This window comes from Notamacropus eugenii, chromosome 5 (genome assembly GCF_028372415.1).
Source record: "Notamacropus eugenii isolate mMacEug1 chromosome 5, mMacEug1.pri_v2, whole genome shotgun sequence".
NCBI lineage: Eukaryota > Metazoa > Chordata > Mammalia > Diprotodontia > Macropodidae > Notamacropus > Notamacropus eugenii.
This window is the reverse complement of record NC_092876.1, coordinates 154,545,330-154,572,074: the sequence shown is the minus strand read 5'-3', so window position 1 is coordinate 154,572,074 and position 26,745 is coordinate 154,545,330. Positions and strand designations below refer to the sequence as shown.

The 26,745-nt window shown below is 35.0% G+C and overlaps 1 protein-coding gene and 1 long non-coding RNA gene across 2 annotated transcripts in view; one reads left to right on the top strand and one right to left on the bottom strand.

Annotated features, from left to right (window-relative positions):
* LOC140505372 (uncharacterized) overlaps positions 1 to 2,133 on the top strand; it is a 44,981-nt gene extending 42,848 nt beyond the window's left edge. The window contains exon 3 of the long non-coding RNA XR_011967472.1: positions 1,871 to 2,133. This is a non-coding gene — a long non-coding RNA (uncharacterized lncRNA). The remainder of the gene's footprint in view (positions 1 to 1,870) is intronic.
* Positions 349 to 26,745, bottom strand: ANGPTL5 (angiopoietin like 5). Its single transcript, XM_072611287.1, has 8 exons — positions 26,368 to 26,745; positions 21,194 to 21,329; positions 18,159 to 18,262; positions 17,784 to 17,877; positions 15,495 to 15,595; positions 9,310 to 9,430; positions 5,270 to 5,455; positions 349 to 2,099 (listed from the first exon to the last, which is right to left on the bottom strand). Exons 1-8 carry the CDS (start codon positions 26,623 to 26,625, stop codon positions 1,780 to 1,782), a joined length of 1,320 nt encoding a protein of 439 aa, XP_072467388.1. The 5' UTR covers positions 26,626 to 26,745; the 3' UTR covers positions 349 to 1,779.

The following is a 26,745-nucleotide window of genomic DNA, read 5'->3' as shown; positions in this document are numbered from 1 at the left end:
CCTTGAAAAATTCAAAATTGGCTTTTCCTGAACATGTATGCCTACTTCTATCCTTTCCCTTGAGAGCTGAAGATTTTATATCCACTGGCCCTCTTCAATGGGATCTTGACCTTTCATGCACACCTTGACTCAGTGGGTGAGGTGAAAGGATTGGTTTTTGCTTGCTCTAGTACCAGTTCTTTACCATCAATCTATGTTTTCATTTTCACTTTCTTTGAAACCTATTATATCTATTTATACTAGCCTCTTAAAAGCTGGTGGAGTGAGTATGCTGTCATTAACTGAAAACAAAAAGAATCATTATAAAAAACTTCAATAGTTGTAAAAAAAATGGGAATGACTAAAAGAAACTTTTATAACACTTTTTATTAATAATGAGGAATGTATTACTACATCAGTATATGAAATGGATGCCACAATGGGCTAACACTAGATTCCTAGTCAAATAGTGTTCAAACACAAGCTTTAAGGTATTAGTTTGCATAGAAGTTACTCCTCAAGAGTTCTTCAATGAAAGTTTCCTGTCTGTTTAATAATTTGTAGAAGAGGAGAGCCATAAAGATAAGCATGATATTTTTATTGTTATTTCAATTCACTATAGCTGTTTCGGTGCCAAGGAAAACACCTCCTCGAAATTACAATTTTCCATAATCATAATATTTGACTATATATATATATATGTATATGTCTAGTCTCAATAATTTTTATTTAGATGGAGGGTGGGGAAATTAGTCTGGAATAACAGAGTGAATTAAAGAATACTTTTTAAAGAAATACAATGTAATTATTTCCAACTGTTCAAAGTAGGTTAACAAGATTCAAACTATTACCTAGTAGAGATCCTTTAAAAGACAGTCCTTCAGAATAAACAACATAGGTTTCTAATTAATGTATAATTCTATGTAAATGAGGTCCTATAAAGTCCTTAAGGATGCTCGAAAAGTTTTCTTTTAAGTATTTTAAACATTTGTTTCATCATTCAACAGATATTTCTGTGTAATACATATACATGTATATATGCACACATACTTTGTGTGTTTGTCTATGTGAGTGCGGATGTGGCTATATATTAGACTCTAAGAAAAAGAAAACATTCTTGTCTTCAAGACATTTTGACTTTCAATGTTATTTTGAAGACATTTTGTATTTTGAAAATAGTCTAATTTGTTATTCTTTATACTTTTATAACTTAAGGAGGATCAAAGTGAGAAAACTGAGAAATTAACTGGATCCAATAAGCTGGTTAGAGGATGAACAATTTTTTTTAAAGAAGGAATTAATTGTGTATTGCTAATGCATCTACTAGTATGTGACATATCATATTGGACTAAAATTTTCCTTTATAAAATTTTATTTGCTTTATAAATTTATTGCTTTATAAAAATCAAGGCATAAGACTAGAATCCATAATAAGCAGAATCCACATGTAGTTGGATATTGGTTGATATATATAAAATATAAAATATTTGAAGGCCTTGGATTTGGAGTTGAGACCTTGATTCAAGTTCCCACTATTACACTTATCTAATTAAGTGACCTTTAATAGATCACTTAATCTCTCTGACATTTCCTTACTCATAAAATAAGTATAATAATATTTGCACAACTTACCTCCTAGGGTTATTTTTAGGAAAAGCACTTTTTTAAGACATAAAGCAGTACATAAATATACAGTCTTATAATATTTTGATGAAGGAAATATAGACATTTTAATAAGATAGTGCTTATACTTTATCCAGAATGGAACTGGAATAACATATATTGTTGTTTTATGGTTAATTATTTGAAAAGTGGATTGTAGGTTCTTCGTATTTTCATTGAAACAGATTTGATTCTGACCCATGAATTGTTTTTATCCCATGTACCCCAGTGAATTCCAGATGAGAGTAACTTGCCTGGGTACTGATGAACACCATTAAGATTTGCTAAGCCACACTGATTGAACCACCAACCAGTCTTATTATTGAAGTGACTACAACTCTTGACTGATTGACCACCAATCACGCATGCTGGACGACATCCATCACTATCAACATCAGAGGTGCTGAAAGGCATTGCATTTTGATTATCTTCCTTTCTGAGACCACGGAATGCATCACCTAAATAAAACAGACTGACAATGACTAAATGAAATGACTAATGAAAGCATTTCTCATTAATATAATTTAATATCTTCAACCTACTTTGCTATTGAAATTTCATGAACACTTTAATGGTAAAAATGATATGAACTACAATTTAATCCTTTTATCACAAGCAATGCTTCATATATCTGTGTCTATTCAGATGACATTATACACAAGAAAATTAATGCCTTGCAGAATTTTGTAGGCCCTTCAAGCATCTTCTCAAATTATCTATCTAGCCAGTCCTAAAAGTTAAAGTCAAGAAGATGGTAGCTGGATTAGACTATGTAAATAGCAAATCAGATAATGTAAGGCCCAAAGTATTACATATAAATCTGCCATCATTCTGCAGAAAATTTTTATTTGAATACCGAATCACTCACTCAATAGTTATTATTGACTGTGTGCAAGGCCCTGAGCTAAATTGCCACATTTTTCACTTCATTTGGTTATGGTGAGTTGGTTACAGATAAAAAGACTTTACATTAAACATTTTCACCCTTAAACTTCCTTATCTGTACCCTTTATTCCTAGCTTCACCAATCTCCTCTGGAGCTTCTCTATATGGATCTTCAACCACACTCTCATGTTCAGTCTGGATCTCATACCTACAGACAGGCTCAGAACTCTACTATCCTAAAGATAGATGTATACATATTGAGTATATGTGTACATTCTTGCCTTCACACTTGCTATTCCTCAAATTAACATCTATATTTCTAACATTCCAACACCAATTCTTTTACCTTTACAATCTTGCTTCCGTTTCTTAGCACTCTATTGACAATGCTGTCTCAAATGTCACTAGTAGCTTTTTTCTCTTTCTTTTCTGTTTTCTGTTGCTTTTAATTTTTACATCACAATCACTTCCCCTTTAACCACATGCCCACCACTACCACTGAACATTCTCTCATAACAAAGAAAATAATTTATGCAAACCAACTAACACGGTGACAATGTCTGGCAGTATATACCACATTTCATATCTGAACTGCCCCATCTTTCTACTAAGAAGTAGAAGGTGAGTTTCTTCAACAAATCTCTGTGACAAAGATTGGTCATTAATTAATTAATTAATTTCCTTTTATTATCAGTTTTGTTCACATTATTTTAACTATCACCACTATTGTGCATATTATCATCCCAGTTCTATTTACTTTGCTCTGCCTCAGTTCATACAAATCTTACAATATTTCTCTGAATTTTACTCATTGCTTCTTATCATGTAATCATTTTATATCACATTCATATGTGACATTATAAAATCATTCTCCAATTCCAATGATTTTTAATTGCCAAATGGTCTTTTAGCAATCCTCCTTGATCTTTTCCCAGAATTTAGCATATTGACTAGCCTATGCTTTTCAGTGCTTCTCATGATTATGCTGTGATATGGCTGTTAAATTCTTCTCAAGTGGGTCCCCAACTTCTCTGGTGGGTGCCACAAATTCTCTTTCCTTTGTCCTATTCTATCTTTTATTTATATTATCTTCTTTACCAAAATCACATAAACTTCCATGGTTTCAATTATCATGAGTATGCAAATGTCTCCTAAAATTCCACTGTCTCCCTGCATGTCTCATATTTCACAGAATCTTAGATCCTGGGAAGAATCTGAGAGGCCTAGTCCAACCTGAACCTGAACAAGAGTCCTCTTTGTAATATAACTGACAAATGGTAATTCAGCCTTTCTATAAAGGCATAAAGTGAAGGGGAAACCCACCACTTTCCAAGTCAGCAATTCCAATTTCATTTAAGTCTACTTCTCCAGTTTCTTTTCATTGCTCCAAGTTATGCTTTCTAGAGTCAAGCAAAACAAATCTCATGATAGACCTCCCAACTTGAAGATAAGTCAACATTCCCCTGTATCTCCACCCTCTCCCTGCAATCTTCTCCTCTCTAAACTAAATACATTTGTTTCAACCAATTCATGCATGGAGTAAAATTGAGACATCTCAACATCTTGCCTCTTTTAGATGCTCTCTAGATTATCAATTTTTAAAAAATAATTTATAGCCAAAACTGAATACCATATTCTATATGTGGCCTGAACAGGGCAGAGTGGGACCTACTTTACCTCTCTTAATCGAGGCTAAAATTTCATTAGCTTTCTTGGTTGCCAAATGACCCTGTTTTCTCATAAATTTAGAACTGAAAGGGGCTTTAAAAAGGACATTTTACAGAGAGGTTCATATTCTTCTCTTCATTACTGTTATAATATAGAAAATTATTAGAGAACAATACTCATAAGGCCAAGGTCAAGGTTTCCACTTTCATATAGATGAGTTACTTTTAATGCTATCTATATTACAAAGGTGTGCATTGACTATAAGGAAGTCCCAAATAAGACAGCATAGATAGATAACCACAATATAGGACCTCTGGTGAAAAATCATTTCAAAGTACTATCAGTAAAGTCATATTTATATAGAAATAATGGTATATTATCATCAAATTAATACCTAACATACCAAAAGAAACAATCTTGCAGAATTTATGGACAGACTTCTAACTTCATCTGTGACATATTTACTAATGGTTCTTTTTACCTCTAGAACACCAAATATACAGAATCACTGACCACATATTACTTTGGCATATGAAGGGCACAGGATTCCATTTTGCTAAGATAAAAACATATCTCAATTAATTATCCTTAAAATTAATAGCATGTATTTGAATTTCCAAAAATCCAACATACATGCAACCTATCATAAGAGTCTTGGTATAGGCAGAAAGAATGCAAAACTAGGAATCAGAAAACCTGGTTTCTGATCTCATGTCCACACTAGCCAATCTTAATTTCTCTGAATTTCAGTTTTCTCACATATAAAATTGGGATAATCGTACTTAATTTGTTCTCCTAATTGCATTTTTGTAAGGATCAAACGAGATAATCCAAATAAAAGCAATTTAAAAACTGTAAGACACTATACAAAATTAAGGTAATATCTCAAGAAATTTCAAGCATCAAAACTCAAAATACGGTCCCATTTTCTCATTTCCAACACATTCTACCACTAGCACCAAGAAGTTTATTACAATTAATGCCACATAACAGCATATATACATTGTTAAATCATCATAAAGTGTCACATGTTCTATTTTTATTTGCCAGCATAATTTAGGGAGAATAATTTTACCTGCATTTCCTGAATAACGTCCTAAGTGTATCTTAAAAAAGTTTGCTTCATCTTCTATCCAAAAGTTTTCATACAATGCATAAGCAGATGTTTCATCTTCAGATTCCAGTGTCACAAGTAGCAGAAAGCTGGTGTTTTTTTGATTAACGATGTAAAATATTTTTTTTAATCCTAGCCAAAATTCTCCTGAAGAGAGAAAATGTCTGGTTTTAAAGCAAAATCAATTATTGTTTACCATTTTTTATCTCAACTGCCAGAAACCAAGAAGTTTTATGTGGAAAAGTTGGTAGGGAGAAAGGGAATCTTTGCCCAAATGTTAATTTTTAGTTTAAATTATCCATATAGTTATTTTCATCTTTCATTTCATTGAGCTATGAATATTTTGCCCCAGAACCAAGTATAAATGAAAATAAGAAAGACTAGAAGTTACTTTAGACTACATCAACATGATAATAATAAATTCATATACATAGATATGTATAGTATGCCCTATCTCCAAGACAAGTCTGCCTGTAAGCTTCCTGAAACTGTTTAGTTCAAATCAATGTTCTCTGTCTTTTTGTGTTATGATTTCCTAAATGAAGGTTTATTTGGTATGACCTAGATAATTCAAAAGACTCATGGATAGAAAAATAATCGCTCAAAAATTGGTGAACATGAGGTCATAAACAGAACAAGATTCACAGGTTGGAGGTAAGCATTTCCAGAACTGCAAAATGGCAGGTTTTTCAGAGCTCTGTAGTATAGTGTCAAATTCCTACATCAGGCCAGAATGTCTATTTCCTCTCTTTCCAAGTAAAAATATATAGAGTCACCAAAAACTTCTTTTAACCTGCAGACAAGTCTATACCCACCAGTGAACCTTGAGTGTGAATCCCAGGGATCCTCTGGGTTAACCCCAACGTGCCCTCGGGGCTAGAGTCTGAATAACCAGTCTATGATCACGTTCTGAAACATCTCCCTAAGCTAAGGATCTGCTGATAAGTACATGGTGAGTGGAGGGTAGGATGAAGAATGCAGAAAACCTAGGTATGGTACTGTGACAATTCTCTATTTGGCATCAGATAGATAGAAATTAACAACTATATGCTTCAACCTATATGAACCCTGTGGCAGCTTTGGAGACTCTAGAACCTACTCCAGGGGTGTTTAAGTATGTTACCAATTTAGAGACCACTTAGAGGGCACAATACCAGATTGGAGCAAGGTTTCTGGTGAAACTCTAGAAGAAAGAAAATGAATCAGACAAATGAAATACCAACCCAAGGGGGTATGGTAAGTTATAGAATCTCACAGTCTTCACCTCTCTTAGTTTATTAAAATAATCTTGCCTAAATAGAAGAAAAAGTGGAATGGCGAGTTGAAGAAAATGTTCGACGAATTCATCATATGCAAACAATCTAAAAGAGAGCAAAGGGGAAAAAAGATTCTTTGTTCCTGAAGACAGGTTTTTATTTATTCAGAAAAATATATGTCATACAGTTTTTGGAAAAAAAATCCATTCTGAGATCAAGATAAAGGTATTGATGATGAAAAGTGGAAGAAAGATAGAAAAAAAGGACATGGACACCAATTAAATGAATTGCTATAATAAGGAAATCAAAAGAGACTAAAAAGTGCTTTAGCAAATACATGACTTTCTTGACAAGCAGTCAAGGGCAATACTAGTTTAGAATAAAAACTTATTTGTGAAATATATTTGAGAAGGTAATAGAAGACCACGAGCAGCAATCACCTCAAGAAACAGAAAAATAGTGGATGGTAAAACTAGTATATTGACCTGGTGAGAGAACAAATTAAGCAAAGCTATTCTAAGGACATTTTTGTAAAGGGAAAGAGGATAACAAACAGAAGAGAAATGGGAAAGATATTTGTAACATTGTTTTCACCATCAAGGACAAGAGAACCACTATACCTGGCTCTAAAATCCCTAGATATGCTTATGGAGGAGACAGAAATCTCACTTAAAGAGGACATATAGAAAAAGTACTTGTATTTGGCCAATTTTTCACAGGCTTAATTCATAACAAAAGTGGAATAATTGTGAGAACATTGAAGAATATATTCACAAAAAATCTAAAGGAGAAGGGGATGATAATAAAACACTGGAAAAAATCTCAAACCTTATTAAGACCAAAAGAAGTCAGCCAGGTAAATATCAACAACTAGTAACCTTAGCCTCCTTTCCCATCTGGAGAAAAATTTTATGACAATGATTTACACATGCATAGAGAACTTTCACAATTAATGGTGTTAGGAGGGAACAGGCAGACATTTATAAGCAATATTCCTCAGCAAATCATAATATTATTCTTCCACCATTAACAGAAAGAATACAATATTCCACTGTGCTTATTGTTGTTCTTTTTAAAAATCTGACTTGCTAGAGCCAATTCCCTTTAAAACTCATTCTAACAAGGTATCTGTCAAACATACATAAAATAATTCAAGTTTTCATGAAATATATAACAGAAAGAGCCTCATTGGATATCTGTGATAATTAATATCAGAAAAGTAATTAAACAGGGAGACATATGCTCATCAAAGAACTTAACTCTGTTGGGGAAGAGATCCAGCAAATAACTGAAGTTAAAGAGAAATTCCCTCTTATGGTGAGATTCTCTAGATGCTTCTGTTTCCAGATGACATTATACTATTTTATCAAGGCCTAAAACAATGCAAAACTTTTGGAAGGGATCCATAATCAACCAAAAGAATTTGGCCTAACCATATACACAGGAAAAAAAGAATGAGGAATGCCTGCTATACAGATTATGGCATACATTTAAATGAACAACACGCTGAGCTCTTCTATCAACTGATATATCTTAGACCAACACTATAAATGGATAACATGATTCCAAAAACACAAGGAAGGAAAAGAGTGAGTTGGATTGTTTTAGGGAAATTGAAAAGTTCTTTTAATGATCCCAAATTTCTCCCAGAAACAAATCTCTACCTTTTCAATACCAATATTCTACTAGTGTTATATGACTGCAAGTCATATAACCACATAGATATTAAGGAATTAGAAATGAGTATCACTAAGAGGGCAGTGGAGCAATTCATGGTGGGAGCAAATAGGCTACAACACATAACACATAAAGAATTATAAATAAAAACCAGAGTAATGACATATCAGTAAAGAAATATATGGTTGAAAAAGAAGATGGCTTAGTCATGTCATGAGAGCAACATTTAAGATACTGTGGCATCATGGAGTTGTCAAGAGAAATTGAGCAAGGCCTCAGAATATTGCATAAACTGCTATGTCAAACATATGGGAGGCCATGTATAAGGTATTCAATTGCACAGGATAGCAAACATGGACAAGTAGCAATCTGTATAGTTGGAGGGAATGTTCACACTGATGGGATCACAGATCCATTCAGTGAATGGATCAATTCATCACTGGATATGTGATATATTATATGTTTGAGAGTACCCAGACCAGTGGCTTAATAATTCTCCATTTTACTTGCCTATAATATTTGAAAATCATACAATGTAGGCATTAAAAAATAAATCATACTAGAATTCAAATCAAATATTCCAAACGAAAATTTCAAAATTTCAAATGACATTTATTTTATATTAAGAAGCATATCAGAAGAATTTCAAATACTCCTGAAAGGTGGCAGAAGGTAATAGAAAGAGCACTAAATTTAGAGTCAAGAAAGCTCTTCATTCTTAATCCCATGTGGAATATTTACCAGCTTTGTAACCCCAGATGAGTCACTTAACCTATCTGACTTTCTGTTTCCTCATCCATAAAATGGAGATGATAATAATAGTGGTAGTATTTATCACACAGGTCTGTTGGAAGCATGAAATGAGATATAAAAAGATTATTATCATTCTTAATCTCACTATTATATAATTAATATAACTATTAATCTCATTATTATTATCAATACTAATAACGACATTCATTGGGAATATGACCTGCATCAGCAAAATTCTGTCCAAGAGAGACATTTTCTGTAGGAGTGGTCTAAAAATTACCAAAATTAAGAAGGATAAACATGTAAAATTTGAACCTAAAAGATCACCAAATCCATCCAGATAATCACACCAGAGCCTTTGAAAATCAATTACTCCATTGATCCTTTTCTGAATCATGGTCCATCCACCTCCTCTGTAATCCATGTCACACATTACCTAAAATAAAGACATTTCAAAAATATTTATCAATATATCATTGTACTATACTTTTCCATCTTCATATTTTAAAAACTCACTTTTAACTGAAATTTATTTTTTTTTGCTAAATAATTTAATGTATTTGTATGACAGCAAGGTATTATGACTAAAAATTACCTTAATAAATGTTTCATGGAAAGAATCTTGTAATAATAAGAACTTATTAGAAAAGCCTAATACGAATAGTTATCATATCTGCAGTTATGATTTTCTCAGTAATACAAATATTATTTTATTTTGTATACTTCACATATGATTAGCAGTGATACTAGGCTGTGGAACACTAAGGAAATTGTGATAGGGCCCACCAAAGCTCTGTCAGAGCTATAAAGGCTTTGAGTTAGCCTATATTGAGTAATCCTATAAAAGTTTTGAGTTCAAACCCAGGGACTGACAATATATCTGTAACACAAGGACCAGACTATCTAAATTCAGGCACTCAGTCAACAAACATTTATCAAAAGCCTATTATGTGCCATGAATTGTACCTTTAAGCACTGGGGATACAAAGAAAGGAAAAATACAGCCTTGACTTTAATGAACTCACATACTAACAGGGGAGACAAGTAAAAAAACTGAATATACAAGCCATATACAGTGTAAAGAAAAGATGATCTTATGCTTCTTTGCATCCCTAATAAAGTGCAGATGCTGAGGGTGTGGGAGGAAAGATTTATTCACTTTAATTTCATTTGAAGGGAAGAAGAGAGAGAAAGCTTCCAAATGAATAAAAGAAAAAGAGAATTGCAGCTGGTAGGAGAAAAAAAACGATGATCTTAGAAGAAAGTTGCAGGGAGTGAGACGACAGAAAATAAAAGATGAACCGGAAAGGCTTCCTGCAGAAGGTTATAGCTGAACAAGATCTTGAAGGAAATTAGGGAGATCAGAAGACTTTCTTACTAAGGAGGGAAAGGATTTGGGGATACACCATGAAAAGTAAAAAAATTTAGGAGATGGGTTGTCATGTGCAAGAGACAGCAAGACAGCCAGTCCCATTGCATTGCAGAATACAATGAAGGTGAGTACAGGGTAATAAGGGGGAAGGGGCTGTGTTATAAAGAGCTTTAAAAGCTAAAGAGAAGTTTTATATTCGATCCTGGAGGTAATAAGGAGCCACCGAAGTTTATTGAGTAAAGAGATGACATGGTCAGACTTCTGCCTTACAGACAAACTATCAACTTTGATAGTTGAGTGGAGAATGAATTAGACTGGAGAGAGCCTTGAGGCAGGGAGACTAATAGAGAAAGGTATCATATTAGTATTATCTTGAGATGATAAAGGTTACTGGTTGGTTGTTGTCCCTCATTCTCAAAGAAGATCAAAATGACATCATTACACTAGAGTTGAGCTTCAATATCTCTCACTGTGACTGATCAACCAATACAAGCACAAAATATTCTACCACACGTCGGGCACAAATAATCTGTGTGAACTTTGAGGTGGATTCTCTTAATTTGTGGATCTTTTTTTTTAGCTATTCCAATTCTGCCTTGCTAATAGAGCCCAGCACCTTTCCTGATATGGGCACACCATACTGAGAGGTCCTATGCCAGCATCAACCCTGTCATACAATCAATTCTAGAGTTTTTAAGAAGGACCTTGAGAGTGTTCTTGGGTTACTTCTTCTGACCACCATGTGAATGCTTGCCCCGTGTGAATTCAACAAAGGTTACTACCAGGGTAGTGGTAGTATATGATTAGAAAGAAAGGGATGTGTAGAAGAGATGTCAATGAGAGTACAAATGACAAGTATTGGCAATAGATTGGACATGTGGGAGTAAGGACAAGTAGGCAATCAAGGGTAACACCTAGTTAGACTGGATGACTGAGAGGATGAGGGTACTATAAGCAATAATAGGAAAACTGGGAAGAGGGAAAGGCTTGGGAAGAAAGATAATGAGTCTTTTTTCATAGGTTGAGGAGATGTAAAACTGGGGCTCAAGAGAGAAGTTAGGGTTGGATAAATAATCACCAACATAGAAATGATAATTGTACCCATGAGAACTAATGAGATCATCAAGTTAGATAGTATAGAGGAAGAGGATAGACCCTTGGGGGATATCAAATGTTAGTGGGCATTATGTGGAGGAAAATCCAGTAAAGGAAAAGGTAGGAAGGAAATAATGTCACAGAAAACCAGAAAGGAGAGAGTGTCTAGAGAAAAAAGAATGATAATATCAAAGGCTGCAGAAAGGTAAAAAAAGGATGAGAATTAAGAAGAGGCTATTAGATTTAGCAATTAAGAAATCACTGTTAACTTTATAGGGACATTTCAGTTGAATGAATGAAGTCAGAAGCAGGATTGCAAAGGGTTAAGGAGATATGACAAGAAGAGAAAATAGAGGCCCCCACAGTAGGTGGCTTTCTCAAGGAGTTTAGCTATGAAAAGGAGAGTTACAGCTATAGTTTAGTTATCAGGGATTGTTAAATCATGTGAGAGGTTTTTTGTTTTTGTTTTTCAGGCTAGAGGAGACACAAGCATATTTGTAGGCATCAGGGAAAGAATCAATTGATAGGGAGGCATGAAAGATTAATGAGAGTGGGAATGACAGAGGGGGCAATCTTCTGGAAAAGATAGAATAGATGGTATCAAAGATGCCTTGAGAGGTTGGTCTTAGTAAGGATAAGGGCCATTTCTTCGTGTGAAACAGATGAAAGAGTGGGGGGAAGGTGTGAGTTGAGGAAAAGTAGAATAAGAAGGAAGTCTCAGAGAATAGCCTTTTTTAATGAAGTATGAGGCAAGTGGTGGAGAGGGATAATCAAAGGAAGTTTGAGGGAAATGAAGTTTTTAAATAGCTGTTGTGGTAAATGGGATATAGAATTGATTAGACAAGAACAAAAGGACTGCCCTATTGCAGTAACAGTCTAGTTGAGATTACATAACGTATCTGTAGTGGAACCCCTTAGCGTGACTATGTGATTTTCTCCAGTTCTGTTCAGGAACACAGGAATAACTAGTATTTATATGGTACTTTAAAGTCTGCAAAGTGCTTTGCAAATATTACCTCATTTTATCCTTACAAATACTGTGGGAGGTAGGTATTATTATTATCTCATATTACAGATAAAGAAACAGGCAGAGCATGTGAATTGTTCAGGGTCCCACGGCTAGTGTCTGAGGCTATATGTGAACTCAGATTTTTCTAATTAGATGTACAGTGTTCTCTCCACCTAGTTGCCTTTATAGGAGTGAAATCAGAGGATGGTGAGTGTAAATCAAAGTTGAGATCTGTCAGAGGATGGTTAAAAAAAAAATAGGACAGGGGGGAAATTACAGGGTATAGTATAGAGTTGGCCTGGTTCACCATGAGGTCAAGACTAGAAAAAAATAGGAGTATAGCTATTACAGGGATAATGGCCTAGGAAAAAACCAAGGACTGAAGGGACTGAAGGTCACAGTAAGGACATAGAATAGGGTTAGTGGTTGTAAGGCAGAGGGAAAAAATGAATGATCAAAGATTCTGATCAGATGAAGGAATTTCATAGTTGATGACTAGGGAAATGGAACATTTGGATTTGATAGTAAGATCAAAGATCTGACCATCTCTGTGTGTAGCTGAGGTAAAATGGAGTAAATCTTGTAAACTGAGTAAATTGAGGAACTGGGAAATTAGCATATTTGAGAGAGTATCCATAAGTATGTTGAAGTCTCCTAGTATAAAGGCAGGATATGGAGAGGAAAGAGTATAAGCAAGGCACTGAATTCATTGAAGAATGAAGGAGAATGCCCTGGATGTCATTTGCTAACAGACACCAAAATTTTAATTGGGTATAAATTTGGAGTACAAAGGGGCTCAACACCAGAAGGTTAGCCACTAGGTAATTATTTTTTAAGCCATTACAATTTGTGAATACCATCAACCAAGGCAGTGCTCTTCAAACTTTTTCGATCACTCATTACTGATAAATTTTAGAGCACATTCCCCCAATATATGTATATTTATGTATTTGCAAATTATATGCACATATTACTACTGTACTAATATTATGTATATTATAAAACATGCAAAAGTAGACATCTAAAAGGATGAAATAAATATTAAAATAATATTTGATTCTCAAGTCAATGAGGGGTCACAGGAGTTTATTGAGTAGAGAGCGACATGATCACATCTATACTTTAAAACAAATCATTTTCCCTGTGAAGGTTGGACCTGAAAGTGAAGAGACTTAAGTCAGGGAAACAAAGTAGAAGACTATTTAAATAGCTCAGGGAGGAGGTGATCAGGGTCTGAACGGTGGTGGTGTTTGTATAAATAGAGAGAGGTAAGCAGATGCAAGAGTGTGTGAAAATAGAAACAGGAAGGTGTGGCAGTTCTTTGGACATATATGGGGTGATAGTGATGATGGTGACAAAATTAGTGAAGTTTAAAAAGGGGAGGGGTTATTATTTAGAGCCACCAAAAATTTTAAAAGGTGAGAAGGAGGGAGAGTATCTCATTTCCTCCTTCTGAGGGACTCCTGTCAAAGCCACCTGGTGAGCTAAGGAACAGGGAAGTATCCAGGCAGTGCTATTAGGGGGAAATGCCTAATAACTGACACAGAAGAGGTGGAGCTGAAAACTTTGGGGGAAGAGGTTAGAGAAAATAGACTGAAAAAGTACGCATAAGGGTATGGAATGGCTATGTTAGAGATAAGATTGGTTATCACAGAGAGTATTAGATGCAACTCATCTTCCTACACTCTAAATGACTGATGACACACTCCAAGAGTCAGGTCATGCACATACATTGGAGACTCGTGGACTAAATTAGATGAGCTAGGTTGAAATCTGCATAGCAGGTTGGGGAAGACATGTTGAGGAAAAGGTGAATCCGTGAATACTTCAAATATATTTTGGCAAAATAACCACACTCAAGTGTTTCATACTAATTCTTAAAAGAAAATATAATATTTTCCTGCTACGATACATTTAACCATACTTAAGTTATGTACTTATCTTTAAACAATAAAACTAATCATCAGTTCAAGTTCTGACTCTTGACATGGCCATAGGCAAACCACTTGACCTCTTCTTATACATGACAAGTGCTGAATAAATACTTCTTAATTGATTGATCTAGCCTATGTTTCCTTACCTATAAAATTAGAAAAAATACCTGTAGTAAGGATCAAGTGAGATATATGTAAAGTATTTAGCAAACCTTAATACACTATATTAATGAACGAATCAATGAATGAATGAATGAATGAAAAAGGAAACATTTGCTGGAGAGTTTATTATACATTTAATATTAGATATTTTTCAGAGACGGGATTTGCATATACTTAGTTTGTTACATGCAACCAGAACTGGAAATGAATTGGGGTGGGGGTTTCTACCTTTCCCACAATTACTAAAATAAATTTATTGGTTGATTTCTCATAGAACCAAATTGTTTAATTTCAAAACGCATATAAGATCATATGGAAGGAAAATAAAAATTATTTTTCCTTAGTGAGTCCTAGACCAATGCTTACCATGTTATATCTTCATGTCAGTAAAATACTCATTATTGCTTTCATGACAAAATAAGATCCTGAACCAAATGGCTTTACTCTAACACAGCAACCATGACCATTGAAACTGGATTTATAAAACTTCTTAATTTTAAAAAATAGAATAATTCAGTTTGTCCTTTATTTAAGTACCAGTGGACACTGGAATTCCAGAAACCAAAAGAACTAAAAGTAGAATTCTTATAGATTCACTCAGAAATATTTAAGGAATACATTACAAAAATATTAAATTGGAACTCTGAATCTGCATGCTTATTTTGAGAAGCAGTGTGGTAGAGCACCACCCTTGAAACCAGTACAAACAGGGTTCCATTCCCTCCCTAAGACATACTGTGACCCTATGCAAATAATTTAACTTTCCAGTGCTCTTGGCAACTGTCTAAGACTGTAAGTTTAAGAAAAGGTACCAATGTACATTGACAGAGGAAAATCCTTGCTGGAGCTCCTTACACCAGTAAAACCATAAGTTCTATCTCTATGCTTTTTCTCTACTCTCACGCAACATGGAAAAGAAGACTCTTACCTCAAAAGGGTAACTGGAACCTTCCGGGTGTATTATGTATAAGCCACTTGGAGTTTTTGTCACTGTGCCAATTGTTTCTTTAATGTCAGTGCAATCCAAACCTAAAGAATAATCAAAAAGCATTCTAAAATGGCATTTTTATGAAGATGTGTAAGATGAACAAATGAGAATTAAAGAATTCAAACAGAAATTTATTTTCAGGAAAATGATAATTTTTAATCATTTTGACAAAAATATCTCAGCTCTAAAAGTCAGGTAAAGATAAAAAGAAGAAAAGAGATTAAATCCTGCTTTCCAAGTGGTAAAAAACAAGCAATAGCTACAAAATGCTTCTTCTATTCATTATTGACAGCATGAGATCTGAATTTCTTGCTGCTAAGATAGTCATATTGATTTAAATGAATAATCATCATTGCCTCAATATTTATCCTAAAACTATCTCTCTCCTCTCTCCTCCTTCAATTTTGAAAAAAAAAATTTAAAAAGATTTATTTCGATTTATTTTCTATTTCTTTAAGCCTCCCCAAATACCTTCTTAATATTGTCAATGTAAATAGCAATAGGCAAATGAAATTGAAATGACTCTATTTTCTGATCAGAGCTATAGATCAATCACGTATTTCTTAAACACTAATGCTATTTTAGGTGCTAGGGATATAAATACAGCACTCTTTAATCAACCTATTTACTAAATAAATATTTGAAAAAGAGTTTGATGTTACATTTCAGTAGAAATGAAAGCAATTAACAGAGAAATTCAAAGTTTGTAAAAGGAGTAAAGCCCATAGGGTTTAAACTGGAAAAAATATATGTATAATAGAGCTTACAAAAAAGAAAAGCTAACACTCCAGCTAATTATTCTATCTGAAGTCAGATGCTAGAAGCAAAGAGAAATTTGGGGAATGAGTAACAAGAGACTACATTCCTGGTAGAATCCAGTGAAACAACTGCCACATGAGACTAATGTGGAGGAGACCTAGGGAAGTAGCAGCATCACCAGAAGACATAGGCATTGTTTGAAGAGTATCCCTGCTCCAAGAATGTGCACAAGCTACACATGTTCCCTAAATACATGCCCTTCTAACTGACCACCCTAACCATATGTGTTCTCTTTGTATGCTCTTATACGTATATGCACTAGACACATATTCCCTACATGTGTGTCCCTCTAGTGTTCCCCATGTGTGTCTATATTTCCACTCTTCATATATGCATTTGTGGAAGGGTGTCCCCAAGATTGATAGAGAAAATGTCTTATTGCTACTTTTATTATTGTTGATATTTCATTAAATATTTTTCTTTTGAACTAATTCTCTAGTATCTGAAATGTATCCTCTAGCTGGTTAATAAAAGTAGATACATTGATTAGAGTTATGAGCTATGATATTGAGTAGATACAGACACAAAGAGTACCTTAAGCCTGTATGTGGCTTTGTATGGGAAACCCACTGTGTGATTTGATGTGTTAAGGCTGTCCCCAAGTGCTAGATAATTCAAAAATCTTAAGAGGCTCTAAAGAATTTTAGAACTAGGTAAATAGGTTAACTATTCTTCACACCTCCTCAGCTCTTTTTCTCAAACCTTTAGAGTCTATGATTTTTTGAAACTGGAAGGGACCTTAAAAGTCACCTAATTAAACTTCCTCATTTCACAGAAAACAGGGTCCAGAGATGCCTGGAGTTACACAGGCACAGAGCCCAGATGTGAATCCAGGTCTTCTACCTCCAAATTTATTTGAATTTCCATCTCCTCATCCCTATTCTTTCAAATTTGAAATGTATTTTGGCATGGAAGATTCTGCTACAAACTTTCTATCCCTGTATCTGAAGACACCTTAGCAAAAATAGTGGGCACCTATAATGTTTTGAGGGGCATAACGATATTCTATTCAGGTACAAAGCATCCTGAGTCATTTCAGTCATCCTGATGAATATCTGCTCACTGAATTCAGATGGCTCTGGAGAAGAAGTGAGGCTGGTGACCTGCACAGCCCTCCCTCACTCAAAACAAAGTCAAGTGCAAGTCATGTCATCATTTCTCTGATGGCATAGCCTTCTTTGACAATGAAGGACGAACACACACACACACACACACACACACACACACACACATGCACACAGAGTCTACAGTGTAGTTTACCTTATAGCAGGTATTAATCCCTCAAACTCTGTTATGCAATAACGATCTGGTCATACTCTTCTAAAAATAAAAGAAATGCCATTGTCTCATCCATGGCACTTCTGAAACATAAGAGGGATATGAAGTGGCAAAAAATGGCAAAGTTCTTACCATGTGCCTGAACTGGTCTATGAGGGAAAGGATCCAGATATTTTCTAAAAACTTCTGTATTCAAAAGAAGGATTCTATTCATAAGTTCATTCACCTACATAACCAAAAGAAGGGAAAAAACACATTTAAGTAAATTTATATTTGAATACACTTCTGATAACCTCTGATTCTTAGGTTAAGATTAATGTGCCACTATTATTCAGGCTGTTGGAGTTGAATTTCAGTATTTTATAAGTATATAAAATCAGACTGCATGCCTTGCTACTTTGAGGAAACATTGAAGGCTTAATTTTATTTCAAGCAATGATAATTATTAACTCCAATCAAGAGATAAGAGTAGATGCGTTATCACCAACAAAGAAATTAAACCAGTACCTGATTAGATAGATAATCCAAAGAAGCCTGCTGTTCATCCATCATATTTCTGAGCAGTTTTTTGGTGCTTCTTGTATAGGAAACAATGGAACTCTGCAAATTCCCTTAAAGCATAATGAAATTATTGAAATAATTATCATTTTTGTAGAAAACTACTAGACTGAAAATAAAAATCTTGAATTTCATAAATTTTAGCTAAGTGTAAGACCAATAAAACCTCAATTAACACAAATATTTAGAGAACAATGTTTAGGATAATTTTTTGTTAACCCTTTTTACTTTATCCCTTTTTAAAAACTTCTCTAAAATGTATTAGTGTTCTAATGCCTTAGTATGTATAGCATACTTCAACAACTTGAACAAAAGTGAACTAATTTCTATAGATATATTATTTAGAAGCAAGTCCAGAAGATGAAAGAAATATCAATTCCCATTACATATTGTATATATAGAAGTAGGAAATTGGCCTGAATCTAAACAAATACCAGAACATAATTTGAAAGCTGTTTTATTTTATTGAATACAGTTATCAAGTGGGTTTTTTTTAATTTCTTCTCTTTCTCATAAAAGTGAAGATAAATTCTTATTATTCAAAGGATTTGGATAACCAGGTACTAAGTTTTTGAGGTTTTGTGTTGTATTGGAAAGTCAGTCAACAAGCCTTAATTACGTGCTGAGCTAAGCACTCAAGACACAAGGAGCATTGCATTTGAAGTTGGACCTGGGATTGCATATCAATTTTGCCACTTATTCCTTAAAGAAGTGACTGCATCCTTGAGTTTGTTTCATGATACATACAATAAGGATAGCAATACCTTCCTTCCCTGCCTGCTTTACAAGGCTGCTATGAAGCTCAAATGAGATAATATATAAAACACAGACTTGAAAACTGGAAAGTACTATATAAGTATTAGGTATAATTGCTACTTATTTTTAATCATTTCACTTTATAGAATCAAATTTTTAAATCTAATATCCTGTTAAAGCATGAATCAATTCAAAAAATCTTTGAAAAATGGCTTCTCAACCTCTGCTTGAAAACAATCTAATGATAGAGAAGAATAATACATAGCATTTACATAGATAGCACTTTACATTCTTCCTTTCATTTGAGTTTCAGGATCACCAGTAAGATAAATCCTGCAGCTATTATCTTCATATTAAGAAACAGACTCAAAGAGGCCATACAGCTAGCAAATACCAGAGGCAAGATTGGAAGTAACTTCTCTCCCTTAAGAGGCAGTCCATTCCACTCTGGGATAGTTTTAATTTTCAGTAAGTCTCCCTTTATATCAAACCGAAGTTTTTCACCTAAGCTCACACTCATTGCTCTTGTTTCTGCTCTTTGTGGCCAACCAGAATAAACCTAACCCTTCTTTCATGATACAACGCCCTTGAGATACTTGAAACATCTGTCCTCTGTCCTCTTTTCTCCAAACTAAAGACAGCAAGTCAAGGAGCATTTCTTAACTATCTACCGTGTGCCAGGCATTATGTTGATCTCTGGAAGTACAAAGCAAAACAAATAAGAAAACTAAATAAAAGATAGACTCTGCTCTCAAGTAGTTAACAGTATAATGGGAGAGACAATGTGGAAACAACTCTTATATAGGATAAATTGTAGATAATCAACGGAGAAAAGGCACTAGCATTAAGGAGGATTAGGAAAGGTTTTTTGTAGAAGGAGAGATTTTAGGTGGGACCAGGGTTCTTTGAAGCCAGTTTGAACGAATTCAGAGTCAACTGCTATTTTTTCAGCATAAGCATTTATACCTCAAATCATCAAATGCCACAAATCAGGGCTTGATTTATTGTTTTCCTAATTGTTTAGACCTAAAAGTTGAGAAGATGTTAATAATACAAAAGCTTGTCATGGGTACATCCCCCTACCCCCAAAGGGATAGTTGTTACATTTACCAGTACATCCCTGACTATGACTTAAAGGAAACCAGGAAGGCCAAGCGATAGAAATTAGGAGAGAGAGCATTTCAGGTAGACAATCAGTAAAAATGCACATAGTTCAGAGACGGGATGTCTTGCATGAAGAACAGTAAGATCATTCACTGGATTTCAAAATATATGGGGATGAGCAAGGTGGAAAAAAGACTGGAAAGGTAGGATGGTGGTCCATTGTGAAGGTCTTTGAATAAAAAAGAGGATTTTATGCTTGATCTTGGAGGTGATAGGAAGCCACTAGAGTTTACTGAATGAGGGAGGTGGTTGTGACTTGTTCAGACCTGCACTTTAGAAAGATTAATTAGTTTAAGAGCCCAGTAGATACCCTAGTGGAGCAAGACAGAGTGGGGAGACCAAATAGAAGGCTGTTGTAATATTCTAAGCATAAGGTGAGGAGGCCTGCAGCAGGGTTGTGGCAGTGTCAGGGCAGAGAAGGGGACATATGTGAGAGTTATTTTGAAGGTAGAAGCACCAGGACTTGGTAAGACAGGATATGGATGATGAGGAGAGTAAGGAGTTGAGGATAACTTGTAGGCTGTGAGCCTAAGTAACTAGGGGGATGATGGAGTCCTCAATAGTAATTAAAGCAAAATAGGATGGGGGAGGGAAAGAAGCCAAATGTAAATTATCCTATGGAGGATCACAGTCCCACAAAGCAATACTAAAAAGGGAAAACTCAACTTTTCATATTTCTGTATCCTTTAACACCTAACTAGGAAATGAGCCTGCACATTGTAGGTGCTAAATGAACATTTGCTTCTATGTTTTGGTTTGTTTGGGAGTTTTTTCCATGTCACATGCTTGTTCACTTTACAGCCAGGAAGAATTTAACCTGGTCGATAGATTGTGAATAAACAGACTACCTCCTATAAATTTACATAATATCAAGTCAGTACCACCTTCTACAGACAGTTGTTGCAGTCTACAGATTTTAATTGATATAAGGCCAATGGGCCAAGATAGGCAAGTAAGATGTAGGTAAAATTACCCAAAATTAGCCTACAAACGGGACCATTTTTTTCATTTATAACATAAAAAAATTCAGCAACTTATAGATGCTATTTTCAAGGGTTACTTACTACACATAAAATGTTTTTCTTCTCGTGTAATTTTAGTTTGAACTGCACATGAATCACCACAATTTTCCTTATCATTGGAGTTACTTTTGCTTCCTGTATTGGATAATTCTTCAAGAATGTTGATAGCTGAAGAATCCTGTCACATCAATAGAGAAATAAAGGGGAGACAGACAAAAATGTAGCATATTATATAGTAATTACATATATGTGAGGGGAAGCATGCTCTAATGTATAGAAGAAATAAGGTAGCCTTGCATTCAGGAAGGTCTGAGTTCAAATTCTGCCTCTAACACATAATGTACATACAAAAACTGAATGACCATAGGCAAGTCACTTAGGTTCTCCGTGCCTCAGATAACTCTCTAAGACTGCAAATTAACATTAACATCATTACAGGGATGATCTTTATCACTAGAAAAAGTTTCCATAATCAGAGTTCCCCATACCACTCTCATATAATCTGGACCAAATCACTGATCTGGACCAAATTAGACAACTAAACCTATATTAAATATTTAACATAATTTCAATTTCAAATTCATCTTCCTTTAAAAGAAATTGATTTTCAAAAGTATGTAATATATATGAATGTATACGCACACATAAATGTTCCCTTGAATATTCTGACCTTCTAGTTAATCAGTTTTCTAAACTACAACCTCTATCTTCACTCTACCTCAGCAACATACAGGGAAGGTCATCTCCATAATCTTTGTTCTACCTTTGCTGTATCTCCAGGATATAAAATTTTCACATTCATCTCTTCAGTCGCAATCTCCTGCCTTTAATCCCTCTCTCTATCTCATTTTTCTTAACCCTATATTCAGTGTCCCCATGATCAGTAGCTACCTTGTCCTCTCTCCAGGCACTCTTTGCCAAAACCCAAACCTGCTTAAACTCCACTATTTGCTGACTGTTCCTACTCAGATGCTCTGAAAATCATGCAACTGTAGGATTGTGTTCACTATTATGTCATCTGCATGTAATTAGAGAGGCAGTGCAGTATGGTGAGTAGAAAATTTCCCTGACTCAGAAAAGCCTGAGTTCAAGTTCTGTCCCTCATAAAAGCCAACTCAGAGCAAGTCACTCAATCCTGAGGCACAGCTCAGGTAGCAAGAGAATAAAGCATTTGGCCTGGAGTCAGGAAGACCTGAGTTTAAATCTGGCCTCAGAAACTTACTAGTGTGAACCTGGGCAGGTCGCTTAATCTCTGTCTCAGTTTCCTCAGCTATAAAATGAAGATAGTAATAGCATCTACCTTGCAAGAATCAAATTACATAATTATTGTAAAAAAAAAATTACTTAGTTTAGCATACTAAGTGCTTATGTACTTCTCTTCAGGCAGGTCTTTATGACCATAAATTGCAGACAAGGTACTGCTCTTCAGTGGTGGAGTTTCTTTACTCATAGTTCCTCATACCTGTCATATCAAAGATTCTGTCCAAAAACCCCCAAAAATCTCTTCTAGGCCCTTGCTGCAACACAGAACTTTTATTTTTCCCTGATTGTCTCTATATCATACTCTCCACAGTGACTTTTTGTTGTTCAATCATTTCAGTCATGTCCAATTCTTTGTGACATCATTTGGGGTTTTCTTGGCAAAGGTGTTCATTGGAATAATTTGCCATCTCCTTCTCTAAACCATTGTACAGATGAGGAAACTGAGGCAAACAAGGTTAAGTGCCTTGCCCAGGGTCACACAGCTAGTAAACATCTGAGGTCAGATTTGAACTCTGATATTCTAGACCCTTTGCTCTATCCGCTACACCACCCAGATGCCCTCTCTAAAGACCTCTTCTACTCTAAGCCTTTTCATCTCCAGACCTCCTACACCACCCTATTCCAACCCCTCCCTCTCAAGCAGAAGACTTCATCACCAGTTTTTTCCTGAGAAAATAAAAGGCAGCCTCCTAGAGCTCCCTTTTCTCCCCCTTTCTCCCTTCCTTCCATTTCATATCTGAAAATCCTTCTTTATCTTCTGCCAATATCTCCTTCCTTCTTCTAGTTCCTGATTAGGTGGAACTTCTTGCTAACCCTTCTATTGTTATTCTTAATCCCATGTCTTCTAGATTTCCCCATTGACAATCCTTTTCTCTCACACTCAATCTCTCCTCCTTTACTATCTCTTAGAAGGTGCTTAATAAATACTTATCGATTAATTCACTGATTGATTGACAGAAACATGCTGGGTCTCCTTCATCTTTGAAACCTTGGACCCTGTCACTCTCTCAAGCAATTATCCTATATCTCTTCTTTTACAAATATGCTCCTAGAAATGGTCCTTTAAACTCACCACTCCTTTTTTTTCTCACTTCCCACTCACTTCTCAGTCTCATGCAATCTGTCTTCCAACTCAAACACTTCACTAAAACTACTCTCTCTCCAAGGTTAACAATGATCTCTTAATTGCTAAATGCAATTGCATTCATTCAATCCTCACCCCCCTTGACCTGTCTGAAGTTTATGATTCTATCAACCACACCCTGCTCTTGGATACTTACTCTTCAAGTTATCTGTGGTTCTTAGAGAGTGAATGACATTCCATTCCCCACCATCACCTCTATTTGGGTGATCAAACCATAAATTAATTAAGACGCATTCATTAAGTGTTTACTATGTGCCAAGCACTATGCTGACTACTATGGATACAAACAGAAAGCAGGGAAGATTCTGTTCTTAAGAAGCACAAATTTTAATTGGGGGAGACAAAACATATTGAAACATTCAGCTGCAGCATAGATGGAAAGGCACAATGGCACTCAGGAAAATCCCAAATCCTTAATGTTTATCAGCAGGGCAGATGGAAATGCCTGAAGCCATTTCATCAGAGCAAATGGTCAGGTCCTATGGGCAGAAAACTATAATGGCAGAGCATCTGGTAAGACCCAGTGGTCCTTAGAGCTCAATTGCAGGGCAGCTATTAAGGTCCAATGGTCCTCTGTCTTATAGGAAAGATTATAGTTGGTGACAAGGCTTACTGCAAGGATGTGAGTAGCCCAAAGGATGGAGTGGAGTGGGCACTCTGGATCTCTCTGCAGGAGTGGGGATGGGAATTTTGGATAGAGGGATGTGAAAATGGAAATGAATTAATGAATGAATTGGCATTTAATTATGTACATATAGGCCAGGTTTCCTCTATTCATTATGATTCATGTATTACCTTTTTGGCAAAATAACTGTACAAATTGTAAAAATGTATATTAATTAGGCAACATATTTTTGTGGAGTATATTTCTGAAAAATACCATATTAAGAACTAGACTAAAAAACAAGACAATCCTTGTCAAGGCAATATACTATGAGGAAAAGAAGGGTTTCAAGTACCCTACTTCTTACTTGCTTTTTAACCAGAAGATGGCACTATGAGCCAGGGTTTAGCTATGTAGAGGAGAAAATAGCCCTCCTTCCTTTGAAATTTGGGGGTGGAGGGGTTGCTTTAGGGCAAGGGTTCTTAACTATGGACAGATTTCAAGAATTCTAAAAATTTAGATGGGGAAGAAATTATATCTTTATTTCAACATAATTGATTTCCCAAGTATTTTATTTTAGGCATTTTCAAAACATTATTCTGGGAAGAGGGGTCCATGCTGACAGTTTCATGACACACAGAAAGATTAAGAATCGCTGCGCTGGAGTATAGACCCACCTCCCAGACCACAACTTTCTCCTTTCCCTGGGAGACCTAGGAGATACGATCTTCCTTTAGTCTAAGCTTCTACTCCACCCCTCATTCTGGAGGCTGGAAGTTTCACTGAAAAGCCTGAAACTCTAAGCCATCTAAATCTTGGTTATTCATAGACAAATGAAAAATGGTCCTAAGCCACATGGTTGGTATATCTTTGCTATTTAGGAGTTTGAATTTAAATCATTTCTAAAATCAAAACCATAGGATTTTCTCTCATTCACCTAAACTTCCCTTCAGGGAATGGGAAGAAAAAAGTTCCTTTCCCTACTATCTTCATCAGTCAGGAAAGTTTCATCCTTTCTCTCTATTTACCTCTGTCTCACAAACTATTCACTGATTTCCTCTGTTGTAATCTCCCATATAAACAATACATAGGCATCATGGAGAGGTTGTGCTCAACAATAGTTTTATATAAGACAAATGAAACAGTTAGAAATAGCTTTAAGAAATAGAGAACTTGCATAGAAATCCCCTGCTCAAGGAATCAGAAAAGGAGGGAAAGGAGTCAAGCCTTCTCTGCCCTCTGCTGATCTTTGATGAGTGAAAACAACAGCTCATGGTGCCTCCTTCTCCATAGTCTTCTCTGATCTCCTCAGCCAAAGATAATTTCTACTCCCTTGCCCTCCCCCCCCCCCAAAAAAAACAACACAATTCAATGCTCTTTGGCTGGGCCTTTCTTTTGTATTTATCATGTGTACCTTTGTATTGCAGTTTATCTTCACACAGGTAAGATTTGTACATTTACAATTACCCAGACAAAATTTGTGTTTCACAACTAGTTATTCTTTACTTTTTCTTTGTATCATGGAAAGGTAGTAGTTGACATAATGGGTATTTTAGAAAACTTAAAATATGTGGCTATTTACAGCTTTATTCAAGCCCATGTGAAAAGCGTAAAAGAGTTACGATTTTAAGAGAGGATTAAACCAATTATTACTTCATTAGCTTTCACATAATTCACTTACTTTTTCAAACTTCTGATACTGGCAGATAATAAATACATTTTGCTTTTGAATAAAATAGAATTTTAAAAATTAATTAAAAAGCTTAAAAAGATTTATACAAAATGTAAAGTCTAAATATGCATATATACAATAGGTATTTTTTCTTCAGGGTTTTATTTTCTAGCTTTCTAGATAAAAATAAATGCAATGTTTAAAGTACATGTTACATAACAGTTAAAAATAGCTCATTAAAATGAAATATATGTCTAACCAATCAGATATTCCATTAACTTGGTTATTGTCTTGAGTCCCATTTTAGGCTCAGTCCTACAATCGTTTTTCAAAAAATAAACTAGAATGGATTAGAAATAGTTTTAAGACCATTAAATCTCGTTATCAAATATAGTTTCAATGTTTTAATAAAAGAAACTCAATTATTCTATAACTAAATGTTGGCAGTAAAAGAAACTTTGGCAAATGTAGAAATTATTCTGTGAAAACTATCTAATCAGCTTCTTCTTATCAAAGGAATATAATTTACTTACCGTGGTAGAAAACTGTATGCAATTGCCTTGTACACTTTCTCCCCATATGAAAAAATATATATTTAGGCATATCGATGAAGTCAAGCTTAGAGGTACCATATTTTTCTTGAAGAAATGAAAACACTGCTTCAAATTCCAACTCTGTGGAAAAAAACTGCAGTGCACAGACTCTTCAGTTAAAAGTTTTTGGAAGATGTACAACACAAATAGAAGCCAACACCCCAATTCTTTAGTTCCTGTATTTAAAACACCGTTCATTTAAAAAACACAGGCACCTTGATCTGGTGTTCAGAAATAACTATGTGAAGTATTAAATAGCTGATATATTAGAGTTTAATGGATCTGTTTAAGACATTTTACAGGATGTGTCATTCCACT

What these genes read in the sequence shown, in the direction of transcription:
- ANGPTL5 (XM_072611287.1), bottom strand. Translation starts at nt 26,625, where the DNA reads ATGAACGGTGTTTTAAATACAGGAACTAAAGAATTGGGGTGTTGGCTT. An exon ending in TGGATTTGGTGATCTTTTAG is followed by an intron (nt 5,456 to 9,309) that starts GTTCAAATTTTA and finishes TTCTCTCTTCAG; the next exon opens with GAGAATTTTGGCTAGGATTA. An exon ending in ACGTTATTCAGGAAATGCAG is followed by an intron (nt 2,100 to 5,269) that starts GTAAAATTATTC and finishes TGTTTTATTTAG; the next exon opens with GTGATGCATTCCGTGGTCTC.